Genomic DNA, 21,585 nt, shown 5'->3' with positions numbered 1-21,585 from the left:
AGTTTATGAATTATATTTTCTCCCAGAATTGGTAGATATTGATGATTATTATCTAACAGATTAAAACTGTCCGTGTACATTTCATACCTTGCGTGTGCAAAGTTTTATCAAAGTTGTTGATGGTCGAGTCTAACCGATTCATCGTTTGGCGCGCAACTTCTGTATTGATCGTTCAGGGTCAAGTGATATTGCTACGTGTAAATCATTCGGAATGAAATTTATTTATGTCTTATTGCACTAACAACAATAACAGTATCCAAGTTTGCTTACATTATATAATAATCTGGCGACAGACAGAAATGCTTAAAACTAAAACACGCGAAAAAATGCGGCGAAAATGGTATGTGGTTTCGGTTTCATTGCTCATATTCGACTTGCACCTCGGGTCGGTATCCCTATCCAATGCTCGCGACGTATTCACTTATTGTTCAATGGAAGAAAGTCAACTTGTCGTTTGTCATTAGCGTATGACTGACAAACTCGGTATATACTACACCTTGATTCTTCATAACATCGATTGTGACTGGGAATTGTCACGGTTTAAGTGATTACTCGTAGTCACATGTTTGTTGTCATATTTTCAATTATGGATATTGGTTGTATCAATTATCTTTTATTGGCGATTGCAAATAGGTGGATTGTGTGAGGTATGTTTTGTCATATTCGCTTCAAGGTTCGTTCGTGCATAATTACGATGCTTATGTCTAGGAGTTTTTAAATTTGTGCACGCGGCGTTCTGAACTGATATAGTTCATGTCATATAAATAACGAAAAACAAGTTAAATGTTCAACATTTTTGGCTTCATTAGTCTGAAACATTGTTCAAATAGGGATCTTGTTTGCTACTGAATAAACTACCTTATTAGTCTTACTTAAACTTATATTTTTCCTTAGCCTTATTTCAGGTAGATCGGTCTAGAGCACATTTCTCCTTTTCACGGAGTTTGATCGATAACCGTAGACTGTTCTCTGAAGTCGCAAATTCGTGATGTTGTAAAGATTCAGCTTAATGTAGAAATTCTTCGGGTTGAAGTCCAGCACAACTTCGCGGAAATATGTAAGTACCTTGAAATAAAAAAATAAAATAAAATAACGTGGTTAATCGATTATTTAATAATGCAGGGCAATCCTGGATAAGGAAGAAAAAAAATGCCTCTAAACCAGAACACTATCACCATGAACAATATTGTACAGGGCGGACTCGTTTATAAACGGTTTCTAATTTTTTTCACCGTATATAATCGAGGCAACCAATTTTTTCAAACTGTTTTATATACAGATATTTTTTTTGTTTTTCAAATATAAAAGAAGAATTTAATTTTTGATTTATCCTCTTAAAGTCAGAAAACATCTTTCTCAAATAAAAAAAAATACATATATCCGGTATGGTTCACAATGTGGTAGAGGATCATATTTGATGAAAAAAGTCCTTTAACGCACATTTTCGTATTTCAACAATGACCGAGTTATTAAACTTCTTCTCTGTTTCGGGTTCTGTTAGCCTCTAACTGGCTCTACTTCATAAGTACGCTACGTAGGACGATTCTGTTACTTATATACGAAATATGAGAAAATTTAGAACAGGATATAGTTGTGAAACATCTGAATTAGAGAATTTTAATAACACTTTGGAAGTGAAAAAAAAAATGAAAAAGGAAGTGGATTCTATGGTTTTTTTTCATCCCAACAGTTTATTTTATTAGGCTCATTTAGCAATTCAGCTGCAACAGAGCCGATTTCATTCGTGCACATTTTTTTTATCTAAGGATAACTTTTGTTGTATATTACACTGTTACCATTTTGAGGCGTAAGAGTATCGCTATCTATCGATAAACATTTGTTATATCTATAACACAGAAGCCGTTTAGGCGAAAGAGAATTCCTATTCTATCGATGCACAACACATGTCGCCTTTTTCGGCGTAAGAATATTGCTATTGTTCGTATGTTCACAGTTGGGCTGTTCACAGCGGGACTGTTGATATGAGACTTCCTTTATTGCGATATTTATATTAATAGTGTCAATTACCGAAAATGTGAGCGGAAGAGGACTGGGATTACCGTCACATGATGATTGCTGCGTGGACATAGAGGCTAGAATAACACACAAAGATGGTCAGTTGACGGGCCCTGAGTTATGAGCTCATGATCGTTCGCTTAGTAGCGGACACGCAACCAATTAGGCTACGAAGACCCCCGGATTCTATGGTGTTATTGTGAATTTTATCCCAAAAAATGCATAATAAACTTGATTATTTCTATTAACCAAATTAAAGCTCTCTAACCGCTCTACAATTTGTTCTTTGACACTAAACTTCTATGTTTCTTAATTTTCAATATCATTTTTTCTATCTATTGCAACCACGTCCTTAACCACGATCTACTCTACTGTACTCCTCTGTACTAATTTCCATCTTAACTAGAAACTTTTAGGGTTTTAGGGATACTTTTAAATCCATGAATACATTGAAATCATAAATTTTGGGAAAATAACAAAATTGCAGACGGTAAAAAATGGGAAGATTTTTTGTACAAAAAGAAGAATTCTGAAAAAAACTCATACATTTAAAAAAAAAAAATAACACGTGCGAAACAATTTGAATATAAGCTGAAGCAGTCCGGGGTCTGAAAATTCTGGAAAGAGGAATCAAAATAGCTAAATACGTTTTTCACCATAGGTGGTGAACCATTTATGATCTCAAAAAAAAAAACTAAATGAATACTAGCCCGTATTTTTCAGTTTTTTCATTTGGGTGCTCAACTTTTCCCCTTTTTCCAAAAATGTTTTTTTTTACTTCCTAAACTCATAACCACTGGACCGATTCAGATGTTCGACATATCAAATTAAAGAAACTTAGCTAGTCTTATTTAAAAAAAATATTAACATGCAAATTGGATTTTGTTTTCATAATTATTTATTGTATTTGTTTTTAAATGGTTTACATGGTTTAGAGTCAGAGAACACTATATTTTTTTCTCATTTTTTCTTGAAAGCTTGGGACTGTTTACATAACGTATCCAAAAATCAGAGATGTATTTTTCCGTTTTTGAGTTGGGATTTTTCAAAGTTAACTTTTTCTTTTCTTTCATTATTAGAGTGACTTTCAACACATTTGGCTAGTTCGTCACTTTAATTCCAATTCCAATATTCATATGCGACTAGACTACACATCACATTTGGCTGACAACAAGCAATTAATGTAGCAGCAAGGTTCTGCTCTTACGTGCCTCTGCGAATTAAAAAAAAAAATTCTCTTAACGGATATTATGGAGAGAGGGAATACTACAATTCATGATCCGTCTTTTCTAAACTTATTTGGTGTTAATAAGTCGTAATCCGATTTCAAATACACAGTCTCGCTCCAGTTAGCGAGTCTTTTTAATGCTGATACCTCACACAGCCATTTTGCTCGATACAAAGTCTAAGAGCAAAATCAGTTGGGAGTGTCGATCTTATGAATGGAAAACATCGCCCGCAGCGGTGCAATTTTGTTCGATTGAAGTGTTTTTATTCCACACGCACACATTGTTGTTGTTTATTGTGCTGAAAAGGGTAAGAAATATGGAATAATGGTGCTGAGGGAAAATATTAGGTCGGGGAAAAAGAAATCCATTATTTTTGCGTGAAGTTTTTGTTTAAGACGTTTCGGATTGTCCAATTTGCACCGCACTAGATATGCACCGTTTTATTTTGTTGCCATTTCAAATGAAGCTTCAACGAGGACGAAAAGTCTCGATTATTATGATATTTCAAGTTCTACTAAACCGATTTATTCCAAATTGGTTGTGAATAAACCTTTATACATCTCTCTATCGCATAAACAAATAAAAAATACATATTTTTTTAATTTAACAATTTAAAAAAAAATTAAATCGTCATAAAAGCGTGTTAAAAATCGATTCTTTTTTCGACTTGTCCAAGGTTCATACTATACGGCATCTTTACTGTGTTAGAATCTGTTCCTTTTTTGTTTTTGTTTCTGATAACCAGAAGGGCTAGAATAATATAAGCCATAGCACAATTTTTTTTAACTCTCTCACTTCACCGGTCTGTAACTATTCTAATTTTGAATATTTTTTCTCTTTCTTTACCTATCAACAATACAACAGGAATTGAACAAATAATGAAATAATGAATAGTAAAATGTTGTTTGTTTCATTTGTTCGGAGCTCGGAAAAAACGTCCGTAATTCGTGCCTCTACACTAGGATATCCCTCAAGCACAGGAGTTTTATACTAAAATATAATACCGATATATTTCTAAAAGTTTTCTTTTATTGACTTTTAAGTTTTCTGTGTGTGTTGTGAAATGAAATGTTCGTAGTACTAAATTTCTAATAACACCACTTACTTTCAAAATGTAAACAACAGAATCGTCTTATGCAGCGTACTTTTTAAATTAAGGGGGTAGTGAACTATGAACATCATAAAAAGTATGTAATTTTCGCAATTTTTTTCAACGGAATAATAAATTACTATAATTGATCTGATATCACAGTTTTATTAGGAATATATTACTTAACAAACAAAAAAAATATTGGTGTCAATTGGACTGTCCCCTGAATAGCTGGAACCGGTTTGTTGAACCCTTGCAGCCAAAACCTTGTAAACTGGTGGGACTCCTACAAGTTTTTCTAGTGGACCGATTTCAACCAATTCTTTTTTCACGTGGTCTTGGATATATTTCCTGTCATCGTACGTAGGATTTTTTCAAAATATTGATTTTTGACGGAATGGCAACATTTTTTGTAAAAAAAATGCGTTTTAGCCTCAAAAATCGAGACAAAATCATTCACCAAAACTTTATTTTTCAAAATATCAAAAAAATCCTACGTACGATTACAGGAAATTTAGTGGAGAATCTGGGAAAAACTATCTCATCGAAATCGGATGGACCGTTCCGGAGGTAGAATTCCGACCAGTTCGTAAAATATGGTTTCGAGAAAAATGCGTTTTAAATTTTGGATCCGTACTTCTTACGCAAAGACTTAGGTCCACTAATTGGCTTGTAACTTTGGAACGGAGCATCAGACAAACCTGGGATAAGAACTACAGTGAAGTAGTTAAGAACGTTTTAAGCCAGAATTTTTTTAAATTTTTTTTTTCAAGTTTCCATAGTGTACTACCCCCTTAAAGCCAGTTTAGGAAATGTGGTGGGCCTTACCGAGTTCAGGCTTTTATCTGCTGCTTTCTTACATACATCCAAACTAGCGTTGGCAGAAAACGTTTCAATATTTCAAAACATTTGGCAGGAAAAATGCTTTTTCTTGTGCTGAAGGGTAAAATGAAGAAATAAAAGCACCTTTTTCAAAATCATTAAAATGTTTGTATGTATGGGAGCAGACATCTCAGATATCTCAGACTGAACGTCAGCTTAGGATTGTACCAAAAAAAAAGTCCAAACGATGTCAACGGGGATCGAAACTAAGGCCAGCTGGAATGCATGGCAGTTTTACACGACCACGCTATCCACATAGCCACAGGTGCAGTTGCCAAAATACGTGATAATATAATATATCATTATAAAATGAAGTTGGAAAGTATTTTCTAAGTAAAGAGTAAAAAAGAAGAGCATAAACGTGAATCTATATCCTTTACGGTCTGGGTCGTGCATGTGGCAAAGTATTCCATGCGTGGTTATTTGCAATGTGTCTCTTGTTTCGCTTGTTCTTATATTGCTTTAGCATTTATATTATCAAATGCTCCACCAGTATGGGAGAGTAGTATATTTTCTGTTATTTTTAAGTTCATTTAATGTAATAAATTAGTCCTAAATCCGAATCCTGTTCAATCAATCTACTGTTAGATTTAATTATTATTAAATTGTTGGTTTTAATTAAATAGAAAAAAATCTTTTTTTTTTAAGGTGAAATTTGATTCTGTAAACGTTAGATGATAAGTAATTGAGTCTGGTTAATACACGTTTTTGAAGAAAAATAATGTAATAAATAGGGATGCCAAAACATGTGCTGCTAAAAATTAATTTTGGGTGAATCAACACGATTATTCTGTCTAGAAATTATGTTATAAATCCATTTTAATCTCGTACACTACCACCACATACTCTACTTTTATTTTATTCTAGTATTTTATGTAAAGCCCACAAAGCATCTTCTTCCGGATATTAGTTAGCAGCGAGTACTTTTATAATGGAGAAATTTTCATTTTCCAAAAAAATTTCCACGAGCCGGACATTCTCGTCGTGGCTGTTATTTGGCTGAAATAGTACATCATCTTCAATGACTCGTCGAATTTCAATAATGCTCTAGAGCACAATATTTTTATTTCGCTCTCCTTCTTGAATCCGTTGATTGTTTCAGCTTTCGCAACCTCATTGCAACATTATCGATTCAATCCATCCATTTTGGTGTTGTGATCATGTTCTTGATGTTCATCAATAGCGCGAATTACACTGTCAACTCTAAAGGTGGGAGTTCGATGGCTTGGGAAGGAATATCTCAAAATAGACTTCAGTAGATTAATTTTCCATCAACACGAAAAAACAGTCGGACGCACTTCGAGTAGTGCAGAATCAGTACACCGAAATATCATTATATTTGGGTACTTTAACAGGATAATCGTAATCGTATCGTAATCGTACAGGGGATCAAATCCCAATTCCATAAGTTCTGGTATTGATCGTACGAAAAGTATATATATATATATATATATATATATAATATATATATATATATATATATATATATATATATATATATATATATATATATATATATATATATATGTAAATATATATATATATATATATATATATATATATATATATATATAATATATATATATATATATATATATATATATATATATATATATATATATATATATATATATAGACACAAGCAATATGGAAGTGTCGAAGTGCTTACACGAGCAGTTTTATTTGCGTGGAACGAGATAGCGGAACCGGTGGAGAAGAAGTCACCCTTAGGAATATGCATATTTTCTACGTCCACATACCGCTATCATTCCCCTTTTTTTTATCCAAAATATATATTTTTATTAAGGCTCATATGGCGTCAACCTGACGGGGCCGGGAGTTCAATATTTCGACAATGTTTGCCTTATAACTATGTTAGTAATATGTAACCGATTACTCGCGGTTGGCTCGAGGTTAGTATTACAAGTGTTTTCGTAATTCGGATGTTGCTGTCTCCAATGCTCTGTACCTGTGCCCGACACGGGATACTTCCTTTTGGGATGCAGCTGACCATTAATCAGCAACGCCCCCTAGTCTGTACCCCATATCTAGCGTGGTGCGTCTTCTCGACTCGAGGAATCCAGGATAGAATGGTCACTAGCCGGCGCAAACATCAGCTCGTGTAGAGTTGTCATGAGCGGTACAACCTTTGGCTCTTGTTGAATGATCAGTGGACTGCACAACCTTTGGCCCGTGTATCTGTAAAGAGTGTGTGTATGTATTGGCGCGACTAAGTAAAAGTTTATCGATCGGATAGGAGGGATATGAAACAGGGACACAACGAAGGAAACATCATTAAACGTTGACATCGGCGTTTCTGAGGAACAGGTATAGATGAAGCAGAAGATCAGGATCCCGGCTACCTAAGATATCCTGGACGGGAATATCCGATTGTCTGCCTTGTGCTCTCAGTACTCTAGAGAGCTGAGAGCGAGCAGCATGGAACCGGATACATGACCAGACAACATGCTCGATGTCGTGGTAGCCATCGCCACAATCACAAAGATTGTTTGCTGCGAGCCCAATGCGATAGAGTTGCGCGTTTAGGTTGTAGTGATTGGACATAAGCCGAGATATCACGCGAATGAAATCACGACCTACATTCAATCCCTTAAACCAAGCTTTCGTCGAAACCTTAGGAATAATCGTGTGTAACCAGCGACCGAACTCATCTTCACTCCACATGCGCTGCCAACAAACGAGTGTGTCCTGACGAGGAATGTGAAAAAATTCATTATAGGCAATTTGCCTTTCAAGAAGTGTGCCTTCTGAAGCGCCCACCTTAGCTAGCGAGTCCGCTTTCTCATTCCCCGGAATCGAGCAATGAGAGGGAACCCATGCTAAGGTAATCTTGAATAATTTTTCGACCAAAACACTCAATAGATGTCTTATTCTTGTTAGGAAATAAGATGAGCGTTTATCAACTTTCATTGAACGAATTGCCTCTATTGAGCTTTCTCATCATTCCCCTTCTCGAGGATAATTATGGTACAGATTTATTTCTTTATAAACTCCTTTTGCTGTGTCACGACGCGTTTCGTTCTTATTTCATATCATATTGAATCTAAAGTTTTTATATGAAGTCGCCAACTCCCCTTGAGAATCTATCATATCTAAACCCAATTTGTAGACTATGGATAGTTTTTGTTCCTTCACGGGATGTAAGGATAGAATTTTGAGTGGATGGTTCGGTTTCATATCGGTTTGCTGCACAGATGGCTTCGAAATTTACCCGTTGATTGTAGGGTTTGCAGGTCATGATTTGATAAGTGCAGTGCTGCTCGAGTTAGTTAGAAGTACTGCGATTGAAACATTCGTTTGGAGGTTTTGGGTTTAGAGCATAATCTACATCTAAAATTTAAAATGTCCATCAAAACTTGATTTGCGAATTGGTTTCGAAATTTCAGTCAAATAGCGACAAAATATGAACAATATTTTATTCAACATGAAGGATATAAATAAAAACCTCACTTGGAATAAAAGTTCAGATAATTAAATGGTTCAAGTAAAAATTAGGTTAGCAAAAGTTTTATCAAAATCGACAAAAAAACATACAAACATCGGTAGATAGAGTAAAATTTCAGCTCGTCAGAGTTAAAAAAATATAAAAATCAATGTCAACATTCAATCTCATTCGATTGGATTGCATATTTTCAATAAATTTTAGCAGAGTTTGTTACAATTCAACAAAGTTTCATTATTTTCCACTATCCTTCGCAAAAAAATGTTTTGAAAGAATCGTAATTTCCCCAGCTTGCCACAAGCGGTGCCAATGTTCATTACATCTTCTAATAAAAAACAAGCAAAAAGTTCTGTATTGTGTAGAAATTCACAAATTTGAAAAAGTGTTCGGATTTCTGGCAAATCTGGCATTTTGGCTGAAGGTGTAAGTTAACTTCAATGTATTAAAAATTCATTAAAATTTATCTCCATTAAAATTACACTCGACGGCGCCAGTGGTTGTGTGGTTAGCGTAACAGCCTCACAATCCGATCGGCCTGGGTTCAATCCCAGCTGGCGTCGTTGGGATTTTCTGAGGCGAAAAATCTCTGGTTACGTCTTCCTTCGGAGGGGAAGTAAAAGAAGTTGGCCCGGCTCATGAGTTGTTGAGTCTGATAGGTAGGAACAGGTGGAGTCGCCTCCCTGTTGTCGGTGATTGGCACTAAAGTGGCGGAAATAGGCCGACGAAAAATAAGCGAAGATAAAAAAAAAAAAATAAAAATTACACTCATGGCGAATAAATAAACAACTACGATTGAAAAAGAGCAACGATTACTGTTGAGAAATTTTGCATATAGTAGTGCGGGGCGAAGGTGCACACCGGGCAAAAGTGCGCATTGGCCTTTTTGAAGCAAACGAGCATAAAAAATCGGCAACAGTTCATTCGTTTGATACATTATTACACCAGCAGCTCGCACATATAAACAAGATACATTTCATGAGAGTGGCAAATTGTTATGAGGTAAAAAGAGTTTTGCGATATTTTGATCTAATTTTTTCAATTTTGGGGGTGACAATTTACTTACCTAAAATAACTGGAAAGTTCGAAACTCCACTGTCAAGGAAACCTTCATTCTATAGTAGATGATAGTGTGTATTCGTTTTCATGAATACGTTCAAGAGCCTTTTTTAAAAATTCGTTTAGTTCGAACATTTCTTGTGAGGCAAAGGTGCGCAGTGGCTGTAGGGTAAAAGTTCACACCAGCGTTTTGCTCTCAAAAAATTTATAGAATGTTTTCAACCAAATTTTTAATGGGACCCACAAGAAGAAAACTTATTCGGCTCCCGTGGCCGAATGGTTAGCGTCCCACATTATCATGCCGGAGGTTCGGGTTCGATCCCCGTTCTTTTTTCTTCCGACTTGCACTGTGGTCACGCGTATTCTCTGAAGCTTTCCACTCCAGAGTACATTCAAAACGCGTTTTTTTATCCAAAATATATATTTTTATTAAGGCTCATATGGCGTCAGCCTAACGGGGCCAGGAGTTTAATGTTTGCTTACAACTATGTTAGTAATATGTAACCGATTACTCGCGGTTGGCTCGAGGTTAGTATTACAAGTGTTCTCATAATTAGTATGTTGCAGTCTTCGATGCTCTGTACGTTGTGCCCGACACGGGATACTTCCTATTGGGATGCAGCTGACCATTAATCAGCAACGCCCCCCTAGTATGTACCCCATATTTAGCGTGGTGCGTCTACTCGACTCGAGGAATCCAGGATAGAATGGTCACTAGCCGGCGCAATCATCAGCTCGTGTAGAGTTGTCATGAGCGGTACAACCTTTGGCTCTTGTTGAATGATCAGTGGACTGTACAACCTTCGGCCCGTGCATCTGTAAAGAGTGTGTGTATGTATTGCCGCGACTAAGTAAAAGTTTATCGATCGGATAGGAGGGATATGAAACAGGGACACAACGAAGGAAACATCATTAAACGTTGACATCGGCGTTTCTGAGGAACAGGTTTAGATGAAGCAGAAGACCAGGATCCCGGCTACCTAAGATATCCCGGACGGGGATATCCGATTGTCTGCCTTGTGCTCTCAGTGCTCTAGAGAGCTGAGAGCGAGCAGCATGGAACCGGATACACGACCAGACAACATGCTCGATGTCGTGGTAGCCATCGCCACATTCACAAAGATTGTTTGCTGCAAGCCCAATGCGATAGAGATGCGTGTTGTGTGTTCAAAACGTGTTATCCGGCATAGAAATCTCAACTAAGTACTATTAATTAAAATGATGCTAGTAATACCTACGTTGAGATGGCAAAAGTTCAACTGTTAGTGGTATCCAAGAAGAAGAAGATATATTACGTACATAAAAATAATTTCTGTGGGAACTTGAGTTTTCGAAATGATTTATATCAATATATCAATTAGGGGGTCTCCGTAGCCACATTGGTTGCGCGTTCGCTTAGTAAGCGATCGATCGTGAGTTCAAAACTCAGAGCCCTCATTGACCATCTTTGTGTTGTTACAGAATAACTACGTCCATGCAAGAATCATCAGCGATGGAGATCGATCCACGGTCGAAATAAGATCGATTCATCCATACAATTGCTCTGCTCTGATGCTGTTCTATAAATAACTCAACAATGATCAATCAACTGTCTCCGCTGTCCGGTCTAACTGGTTAATGGAAGAACAGAAGGAAAACTCTTACGCCTAAATGGTTACTGTGTGAATGTATACCCATATGCAATGGTATAGAAGGGAATACGCTAACGCCGAAAATGGCAACTGTGTAATGTGCTAATTATAGATATGATAAACATGTGACATGTACACGATTAAAATTCGGCTCTGTTACAGCTAAAATGCTAATGAGCCAAAATAAACAAAAGGGATAAAAAAACATTAATTGTGGTTGGGACGAAATTGGCCAGCTAGTTTGTTAATTAAAAGAATTCTGTTTCAAATGTTGGACATTTTCAGATATCTGCTACCTCCCACTATGGGGCAAAAGTACGCATTTGTTATTTTGTATTAAAATAGGTTTTTGTCCAACTACAAGCAAAACTCTATAAATTCTTGTACTACGTTTCGAAGGTAATATATATAGTTACAATTTGGTCAGCAAACTGAATTTTATTTGCTTTTATTTCAAGAGTTATTGGACGACAACAGTTAGGTGTGCATCTTTGCCCCGCACTACTCTACCAGAAGCGACCGGCCGGCATTCACATAACAGTGTGAATTTTGTCTACTACTCTGTAGAAAACCGAACAAAACAAAACAGAGGGTTTTCGGATTATGATATCTACAGCGTCAGAGATCATAATCATCTCATTAGTTCATTACCACTTCTGCTGTTATGTATCGGTAGTTAGTGTTGATTGAAGCCGCTGCACGACGTAGGTATTCTTCACCTACAGCCTACCTCCATGTTACTGTCCATAGCGCAATCGAAAGATGTGGTATGAGATTTCAAAGTGGCCGCTTTTAGTGTGATTTACGGCGCCACTCAAATTGCGCGCATGGCAGGAAAATTACATAATTTTATTAGATCCATTTATATCCAACTTTGAATGGTCTGATTAGCAGTGAATTTTTGATGCGCTTCAAAGATTATTCATGAACCTAAGTTACAAATTTGTCAGAAAAAGAAAAAAACAAAAAAGGTTAATGGCTCTATGTACATTGTGCACTGAATGTTTTTTTGAAGATTGCATCGATTTCAGCATAACGTTCGTGTCAAAGTCGAACAGACTATAAAGTGTGATTAATAGTTGACTCATTAAAAATCATTCACCATTCCCTTCCAAGCCAGCAGACGTGCTTGTTTGTATACTAAGAAAAGTGAGCATGCTGATTTGCATTAGCATTTTGATAAGTCAAAATTATAATTCAAGCAAACATTTCGCCACTAACCTTTGACACTAGGTCGGCAGAATGTATTCAAATTAAAATGGCAACAGAAATCTCGTCAAGGAAATTGAATTTATCATCGTGAAGAATAATAGTTGATGATCAGGCTTCTCATCGCCTAATCATCAGACCGCACAATCAGCAGCGAAACATTCACCCACGGTCTGGAATTTTGTTTCACATGTATCCAGAACCCATCTGCATAACGACTTCAAGCGATGCTAAGTCATTCTCCTACATTAGCGCTACAATCAAGTCCCACCTTGCTTCACCTTCAAATCGTACCCATCCGTATAGGTAAAGACGTAAGCAAATCCCATTGCCTCATTGCATAATTATCATCGCTTCGCAATGTTTTACGTTTAAGTAACACCAGATGTTTCGCATCTTCGGCTTACCTTCGATGAGTTGAACTGTGTGAATGTTATGCTTTCCCCCTCGGCAGCAGCGAATTTCTCTACCACGGTGACATTCTGTGGTTCGCTGAAGGGTCCAACGGATTTGTACATGATTTTAAGGATCTCGTCACCTGCAAGAGGAAATTTACGTTACGAACGTTAGTAGTGATGATGAACAAAATAGTAGATATTCTCATTTTAAATAACTTAATACTAAGAAACCAGATGAAAAGATAAATGTTTTTATGCACGATACCAATGGAATGTTTTCTGATCACTCACCTTTTTTTCTTGGATAATTGATCTTAATTTTTGATTACTCGAAATGGTCATATATTTGAACAACTTTCAAATGCTGTGATTTACACAAATTGTAGCGATGTTTTGGATAATTTCTGTAAGGATTTTGTTTATTAAAATCGATTCAAAGGGGCAATAGGTAATGTCGGACACATTTAGTGGAGTAGTAGTGGATGTCGCAGATGAAGTAATTCGATATATTTCGCTTCAGCTTTAACATTATAGTATACTTTTTATAAATTTATAGTACGGATGGTTCGTACTGCAGTTTTTTTTTGACGTAGATCTACGTCTTTCAGGAAGGGTGCCAAATCAGAAAACAGGTCACGTTTTTGTGAAATAAAGTTAAAGTTAATAACTATTTTCACAGCGAATAAATTCTGATACTTTGCACACCAATGGACTCGGAAATTCTCTAAGATTCGTTTGATAGACTATACAGTACAATCCACTAATGTCTACACAGTTCAATTTAATGAAAACTGGAAGCATTCTCATTTTCCCATACACTTGTTCTGCCGATTTGTGTGCATTCCCGAACAGAGCTGTCAATAACGAGCAACTAATGCATTCGTTTCTGCCCGTTTTCAACACATTTGGTTTAAATAAGCCATCGGCGATTTGAAGCCACTTTGTGTGGACACCGACTGGACAACATCGTTGCTGGACGAGCTGGACGGCGAGGGATCGAGTGCCTTTCTCAAGGCAAGAGGGTGGAAGTGGTAGCGCTGGAGTAGAGTAGAGTAGAGTTTTCAAAGGGCCTTTCTCAAGGCTAGAGACGAATGAACTGCAAAAGTTTAAAGTCTCTATAATACAAGACCTTCCTTTGAAGCCACTCCATTCTTTGTGTGGACACCGACTGGACAACATCGTTGCTGGGTGAGCTGAAAAACGATGGATTGAGTGCCATTCTCAAGGCAGCGAGGGTGGAGGTGTAATGCAGGAGTAGAGTAACGTTTTCCAAGGGCCTTCCTCATGGCTAGAGACGAATGAACTCTCCATAGTTTAAACTTTCTTTAATTCAACATCCTTCCTTCCTTACTGAAGCCACACCACTTCTCGTTTGGTGGTCATCGAAGCAACATGGTTGCCGCAGAGCGTCGAGCGGGAGAGGATTATTTTCTTGTCGGGTGAAGGAGGAGTCCTAGGCCCTTCTCAGGGCTAGAGGCGGAAACCAAAAATAAAATAGAATGAAAGTACAGATGCGAGTGAACTAGCATAACACAACGAGTGGATATCATTCATGCCTAATGCTGATTTCACACACACACATACGCACGGCTCGATACAAGGAAAGGAAGCCCTCTGTATCGAGGTGTGCTACGACAAAGAAGAGCAGCATACGAGATTTTTTTTGTGCTAGTGCGGATATGGAAGACTATCCATAGTTTTGGAATATAGATATACAGTGCATTTATTTAGATAAACGTATATTTCATGAAAGTATGCTTCCAAATTCCAACAGGGTAACCTTACTGTTGAATGTTGTGGGGTTCGATCACAGCTCAAGCGGAATATAGGAGCAAAAGGATTCATAGTTTGTGATCGATATATTAGTGGGAAGGAGAAAGTTTGATGCAAGTTGAACCAAATATACGAGAAGTGCTGATAGATTTCGACTCTACTCGACTCTTTCGAGTCTACTGAAGTAATAAAAAATTAAATAGCTAAAAAGATATTACAAAAATTTCGATGCATTTTAAAATAATATCCGAAGTGATAAACAAATGGATTGAATAATATAATTCCGTAGTTCTTCGTCGAAAACTGCGGTCGTGTCCCATTACAATTTTTTGCGAAACCCATATAATATGACATTGGCATGTATTATTATTGTCAATTCATCTTCAAATTAAATTAAATATTGCTAGATCATTTAAAAGTTGTCTACAAACTAAGATTGATCTTTATTTAATAACTAGCTGACCCGGCAAACTTCGTCCAGCCCAAAATTTATTTTTCGTTATCACATCCACGTTTTCTTACTAAGCGCACGTTCATGGGTCTAATCGCAGAACTGTTCATTGATTGATCTTCTAATCTACCTTTGAAATTATTTTCACTATAAAATTTTACTACTTCTACCAAAACTCGACATTATAATATCAGATTATTTTCAGATACAATTCTCGTTCAAGATTTTTCAACCACTTGCAAATAACATTTTACCCCGTTACGTGGAATAAATGTTTGATATAGAAAAAAATATAGGAGGTAGTGTTCAAGACACGACCGCATTGTTGACGTAGAACTACGCTGTGGTTTAATTCAAGTTGCTTGTTTATAACTGCAGATATTATTTTATAATGCTAAGAAAATTTTGAAATAACCATTCTACTAGTTTGGTCGGCCTGAAATGTTTTTTTTAATTGTAGAATTATTTGACGATCATTGTTCGATGATTCATTCTTGTGCTCGCAGAACAATACATGCTCGAGATAAGCGCAGCTGTCATTCTTAGTGGAGAAAGTTTTGCTACTGGCAAGCGAAACCAAATCAAACACAAAATTCCAGTACGACATTCACTTTCTTGGTGACTAAATAAATGAAATAAACTCTATTTGTTAATCTCCATAACCTCGAAAAGTGTAGCACTGCTTCATTATGATCAAGATTAGTGTAAATACAATCCTAGTTGAAATCAGTTTTGTGTCTGGCACGCGAGCCCTATTAATAACTAAATATAACTTATTGAATAACTCGGCAATCCCAAAAAAAATTGTTGGTGCACAACCTTAATACCTGCTTCACCATAGCGTCAGTTCAATGCATGATGACAGAAAACAAACAATGCTTGGAAAAAGGCTGAATATTTGCCTTAGCAGAGATTCATTACTAAAACTAATAATATTTCCCTCCCGCTATCTCCCCTCCTTATTAATATTTATTATTACGACTGCATAATTAGCAACACCAAACAATCGTCAATCATAGCATAAAAAAAGTCGATTGTTGCACCGTTAGAGGTCAATGCACACGGGAGCAAATAAAAGTGGGGTTTCAGCGTAGCGAAGATGCATTATTTTTAGGTACGGGTTATGAAGCACGCACATACGCACACAAATATCCATATATCGATGGCTTGAAGCAACTAAATATACACACACTTATCTCCGTTTTGCGGTCTTCTCAACAGAAGTCCTTTCTGTTAATATTGCCAGTCTAGTTCAGCTTAGCTATCATCCTTTGTGGAGAGAGTTTTCCTACCGTCGTGCGAAACCAAATCACTGACAAAATTCCAGAACATTTATTTTCTTGGTGAGCTGACGGTAGCCTAGCTTGATGATTCCCCACACATTTGTGTAGCTCAGAACCTTAACGCAGTGGCGTCAATTTGATGCAATGATTGCAATGCTAGAGACATGTTTGAGTAATTTGGCCACAGCACAATCCGAAACGAAGACATGTGATGACACAAAACAAGGAAGAACAAGCGATATTCATTGCTCTGTATACAGAACGATAATGAAAGTTTTCCTTCCTTCCTTGCTTGAGACTTTGAACTTCTTCAGTTCATTCTTCTCTAACCTTCAAAAAGGTTCTTGAGAAACTTTACTTTATACATAATATTACTCCTCAACACCCATTGCCTTGAGAGAGGCATTCGATCCCTCGCCGTCCAGCTCGCCCAGCAACGATGTTGTTCAGTCGATTTCCTCACGAAGAATGAAAGTTTGCCTCAGCGAGATCCACTGTTTATACTCTAGGCAAATATTCCCCTTCGTTCTTCTTCTTTTCGCTTGTTCACGGAGACTTAACTTCTTACGATTTCCCCTTCGTTGCTTGTCGATAAGTTGCTCGTTATTGACAGCTCTGTTCGGAAAAGCACACAAATGAACAGAACAAATGCATGAGGAAATGGGAATGCTTCCAATTTTCATCAATTTAAACCATATACATATTATGAGATTGTAATGTATAGCATATCAAACAAATCTTAGGGAATTTCCGATTCGTTTGGTATGTAAATCGCCAAAATCCGTTCGCGGCAAAAATAGTTATTAACGTTAACTTTATTTCATAAAAACGTGACCTGTTTTCTGATTTGGCACCCTTAATGAAAGACGTAGTTCTACGTCAAAATGATAGAATGAAGACAGCCCTGAATCGGACTTGCTCTTATCAACACATTCGGCGATCCATTTTCATTTATATAGATAGAAGACGGATAGGAGTGCGTTTTATCAGATTAAAATCCATTTCCACTTTCGAACGAAGATCAATCTCGTTACGGCGAACATCAAATGGACTAACAACGCTTGTCAATATGTAATTGTAGAACACTGGCGAATTGAATTTTTCGATTTTCCCCATTTTCCTTCAGAGTTTTACGAAATTTTTCAATTGTCATGTTTGGTTGGTATATGTTTGGTTGAAATATGTGTATTATTTTTTATGGGACCCCTTCTCCTTTCCAGAGGAGGAAGAGGTGTCATACCACCATAGAAACATTTCTCGTACCCAAAAATCCTCACACCCCAAATTTGGCTCGATTCGCATGATTAATTCTCGATTTATGCATAAAAACGTTTCGTGCCCCCACATGCCTAATATGGCTCAATTTGCTTGATTAGTTCTCGAGTTATATAGTAATTTGTGTGGGAGGAGTGTTGAACCACCATAGAAAGGTTTCTTGTCCTCTAAAACCTTCACCAAATTTAGTTCCGTTAGCTTGATTAGTTCTTGAATTATGCAGAAATGTATGCTTCATTTGTATGGCAGCCCCTTAGAGATTCGGCCCTGGATCGATAATCGGTCCGTCGCCAAAAAAGTAAAAATAGTAAAATAGACTCAAATTCGTAATCGTACCCCACTATGCAGATATTTTTCCACTACTTTTGAAAGACGAAAATAAGCATTCGAAACAATCTATAGAGATAATCATATATACATCATTTTAATTCAAGCGTTGAATTTTCACAAAGTTATAGCATTTCAAAAATCACCTAAAAGTTTCGACTTCGCACTCCGTTCGCAATTTTATTGTCGTGCGTATATTCGAATTAATGTATGTCTAACTAGAAAATTTATACTTTTTATTCTCCTTATTTCGAATATATGCAGTTAGAGTGTACGAAAATGGAATATGATGGGGAATAACTAGTACGGGTCGGACTCGATTATATGTGATTCGATTATATACAATTTTGGACTCGATTATATTCAGTTTGAAAAAAAAATTATAAAATTATAGATATGACTTACAGGGTGTCGACTCAAAATCCGAAAAATAATTCCCTGACATTCCCTGATTTTCCAGTATTTTTTTTAAGAAAAATTCAAGATGCAAACTAGTAATTAAATTCTCTAATAGTACTTAACTGCAGTTCCTAAAACATTTAGCTAGTTCAAACAATAAAATTTAAGAAGGTCTGTCGATATTCTCCAATAAATGAATTGTTTGTGATTTTTAATTGAGTTAAACGACGACTGAGGAGTGTCGTAAAAGAAAATGGATTTACTGATACTGATTTTGCAATCTTTCGGCTCCATTCTTTGCGTTTTCCAAAATTTTCTCCCGTTTTTCCTCCCGAGATATCGCTTTTGCTTCCCGTAGCCGTTTATTAACTTTGGTTCATACGACGATAAAAAGAATGAGAGTTACGAACTAGTTGGATTATTTAGCTCAACATTTTTATTGATGCTATCCTTGCAAAATGCAAAAGCTTCTTGAATCGATTTCCCTCCAATTTTTTTATCGGAATCATCGACCCAAACTTTTATCGGAGATCAAAGATACATCAAGACTCAATAAGCTTTGAAACCAGTGCTTCGCATCTCAGATAAAATTTGAAGATTCGTCTGTTGTAAAATTTTGGCGAATTTCTTTTGAATCCATCAATCTTTTGATGAACTGTGTGAAATATGCAATCCGAAGCTACTCATTTTAAGAGCTTTTTTTCTACATTTTGAAAGACCAGTTGCAGCTCGCGTAATATGACCAATTCACGTTTATACTGCCCATCGACACAAGAAGAAGTTTGTTCAAATGTATAATTCCCAGGCCTTCTTTGAATGATGAAAATTGATCTCTGATTCTTGAAAACGTCCCAAGAACGTTGTAGTTATGTAACAATTCACCAAATCCTTCTCTTCTTCATTCTAAAATCTGACATTCAATCACAATCTATTTGTAGCCTCTTTGTAATTTTGTTCAAAAACTCGTCGAAATCAACGGCAATGTATAGCTTATAAAGTTTCATCGACCCAAACATCGTCAGCTCATTTTATCACGACCTAATTAGACCTTCTCAGATTTCTGACAGTCATGAAACATTCTTCTTAAGGGGGTATTCTAGTGTAAAGACTCGAATTTCGGAAGTTTTTTCGAGCTCCGTAAAAATAAAACAAAGAATATTTTTATAATCCACTAGCTGACCCGACAAACTTCGTCCCGCCCTAATTTGTTTTTTGTTATCAATACCTTCAAACATTCACGTTTTCTTACTATGAGCAAGTTCATGGGTCAAATCGCAAGACTGTTCATTGATTGATTTTCTAATCGACCCCGTTGAATTTACTATTTGCTATAAAATTCCTAGTATATCTAACAAAACTCATTATTATAATATCAGATTATTTTCAGATACAATTCTCGTTCAAGTTTTTTCAACCACTTTAAAATAAGATGTTTCTCCGTTACATGGAACAAATGTTTGATACAGAAAATATGATAGAATACAGACAGCCCTAAATCGGACAATTTTTTCCCCTCAGAAAGGTGGGAGGAGTGTTGAACCACTTTAGAAATGTTTCTTGTCCCCTAAAACCTCCACATAGTTTTCAAATTATGCAGAAATTGTCTTCCATTTGTATGGCAGCTCCCCCTTAGAGAGAGGGGTGGAGTGTCTAACCACCGTAAAAACATTTATTGCACCCTAAAACCTCCACATGCCAAACTTGGTTTCATTTGCTTGATTAATTCTCGAGTAATGCAGAAATTTTTGTTTCATTTGCATGGCAGACCCACCCCCCCATCCTTAGAGAGGGGGTGGAGTGTCTAACTACCATAGGAACATTTATTACACCCTAAGACCCCAATATGTCAAATTTGGCATTATTTGATTGATTATTTCTTGAGTTATGCAAAAAATTATGTTTCATTTGTATGACAGCCCCCCCACCTTAAAGAGGGGGGTGGAATGTCTAACCACCATAGAAAAATTTATTACACTCTAACACTTTCACATGCCAAATTTCTTTCCATTTGCTTGATTAATTCTCGAGTAATACAGAAATTTGTGTTTCATTTGCACGGCAGCCCCCCCTTAGAAAGGGGGTGTAGTGTCTAACCACCATAGAAACATTTATTACACTCTAAAACTTTCACATGTCAAATTTCGTTCCATTTGCTTGATTAATTCTCGAGTTATGCAAAAATTTGTGTTTCATTTGTATGGCAGCCCCAACTCCCCCCCCCCTAAGAGAGGGGGGTGGAGTGTCTAACCACCATAGAAACATTTATTACACTCTAAAACATTCACATGCCAAATTTCGTTCCATTTGCTTGATTAATTCTCGAGTAATACAGAAATTTGTGTTTCATTTGTATGGCAGCCCCCCTAAGAGAGGAAGGAGGGGTATCTAACCACCGTAAAAACATTTATTGCATCCTAAAACTTCGTCATGCCAAATTTGGTTTCGTTTGCTTGTTTAACTCTCGAGTAATGAAGAAATTTGTGTTTCATTTGTATGACAGCTCCCCCTTAGAGAGGGGAGAGGGGTCTGGAAATATCATAGGAACCTTCCCCGACCCCAAAAACCCCTTAATACACGTTTTCATGTCGATCGGTTAAGTAGTTTCCGAGTCCATAAGAATCAGACAGACAGACAGAAATCCATTTTTATATATATAGATTATATTATTAAGTGTTCATGTATCTTTTAACAATAAAACAAAAATTGAACGGAGAAAAAATATTCATAACTAGAATAGTTAAGAGCTGATGAAATGAGAGGGTTCAAAAATAGTTGTGCCATGGCAGCACTTCTGGTTATCTGAAACAAAAAAATCGAACAGATTTTAGAAAGATACCGCTATCGCATGAACCTCGGACAAGTCAAAAACATGTTTTTGACAAAATGGCGGCCGTTTGAAAAACAAAATGCGGTTTCAACCGTTTTTTTTTTCATGCGATAGAGAGATGCCTGCAGATTGTATCCATATAAATTCAACATGAATCGGTTCAGTAGAACTTGAGATATCGTGTACGCCAGTACCTAGTTTCGAGAAAAACGCGTTTGAAGTTCATTGTTATACCGTACGTACGTTACGTACCAGGTTAGATACCGTACTACTAAA

At 36.6% G+C, this 21,585-nt stretch overlaps 1 protein-coding gene across 3 annotated transcripts in view; it reads right to left on the bottom strand.

Annotated features, from left to right (window-relative positions):
* Positions 1-232: 232 nt before the first annotated feature.
* Positions 233-21,585, bottom strand: part of LOC129767700 (uncharacterized) — a 46,214-nt gene continuing 24,861 nt past the window's right edge. For all 3 annotated transcript variants that reach the window (XM_055768858.1, XM_055768857.1, XM_055768856.1), the window contains exons 3-4: positions 12,984-13,114; positions 233-1,065 (exon numbers count right to left, since the gene is read on the bottom strand). In XM_055768858.1, the coding sequence (XP_055624833.1) occupies positions 916-1,065; positions 12,984-13,114 (281 nt within the window). In that variant the 3' untranslated portion in view covers positions 233-915. The remainder of the gene's footprint in view (positions 1,066-12,983; positions 13,115-21,585) is intronic.

The sequence above is a fragment of the Toxorhynchites rutilus genome, chromosome 2 (genome assembly GCF_029784135.1).
Source record: "Toxorhynchites rutilus septentrionalis strain SRP chromosome 2, ASM2978413v1, whole genome shotgun sequence".
NCBI lineage: Eukaryota > Metazoa > Arthropoda > Insecta > Diptera > Culicidae > Toxorhynchites > Toxorhynchites rutilus.
The sequence above is the reverse complement of the archived record's forward strand: the minus strand, read 5'-3'. Positions and strand labels throughout refer to the sequence as shown.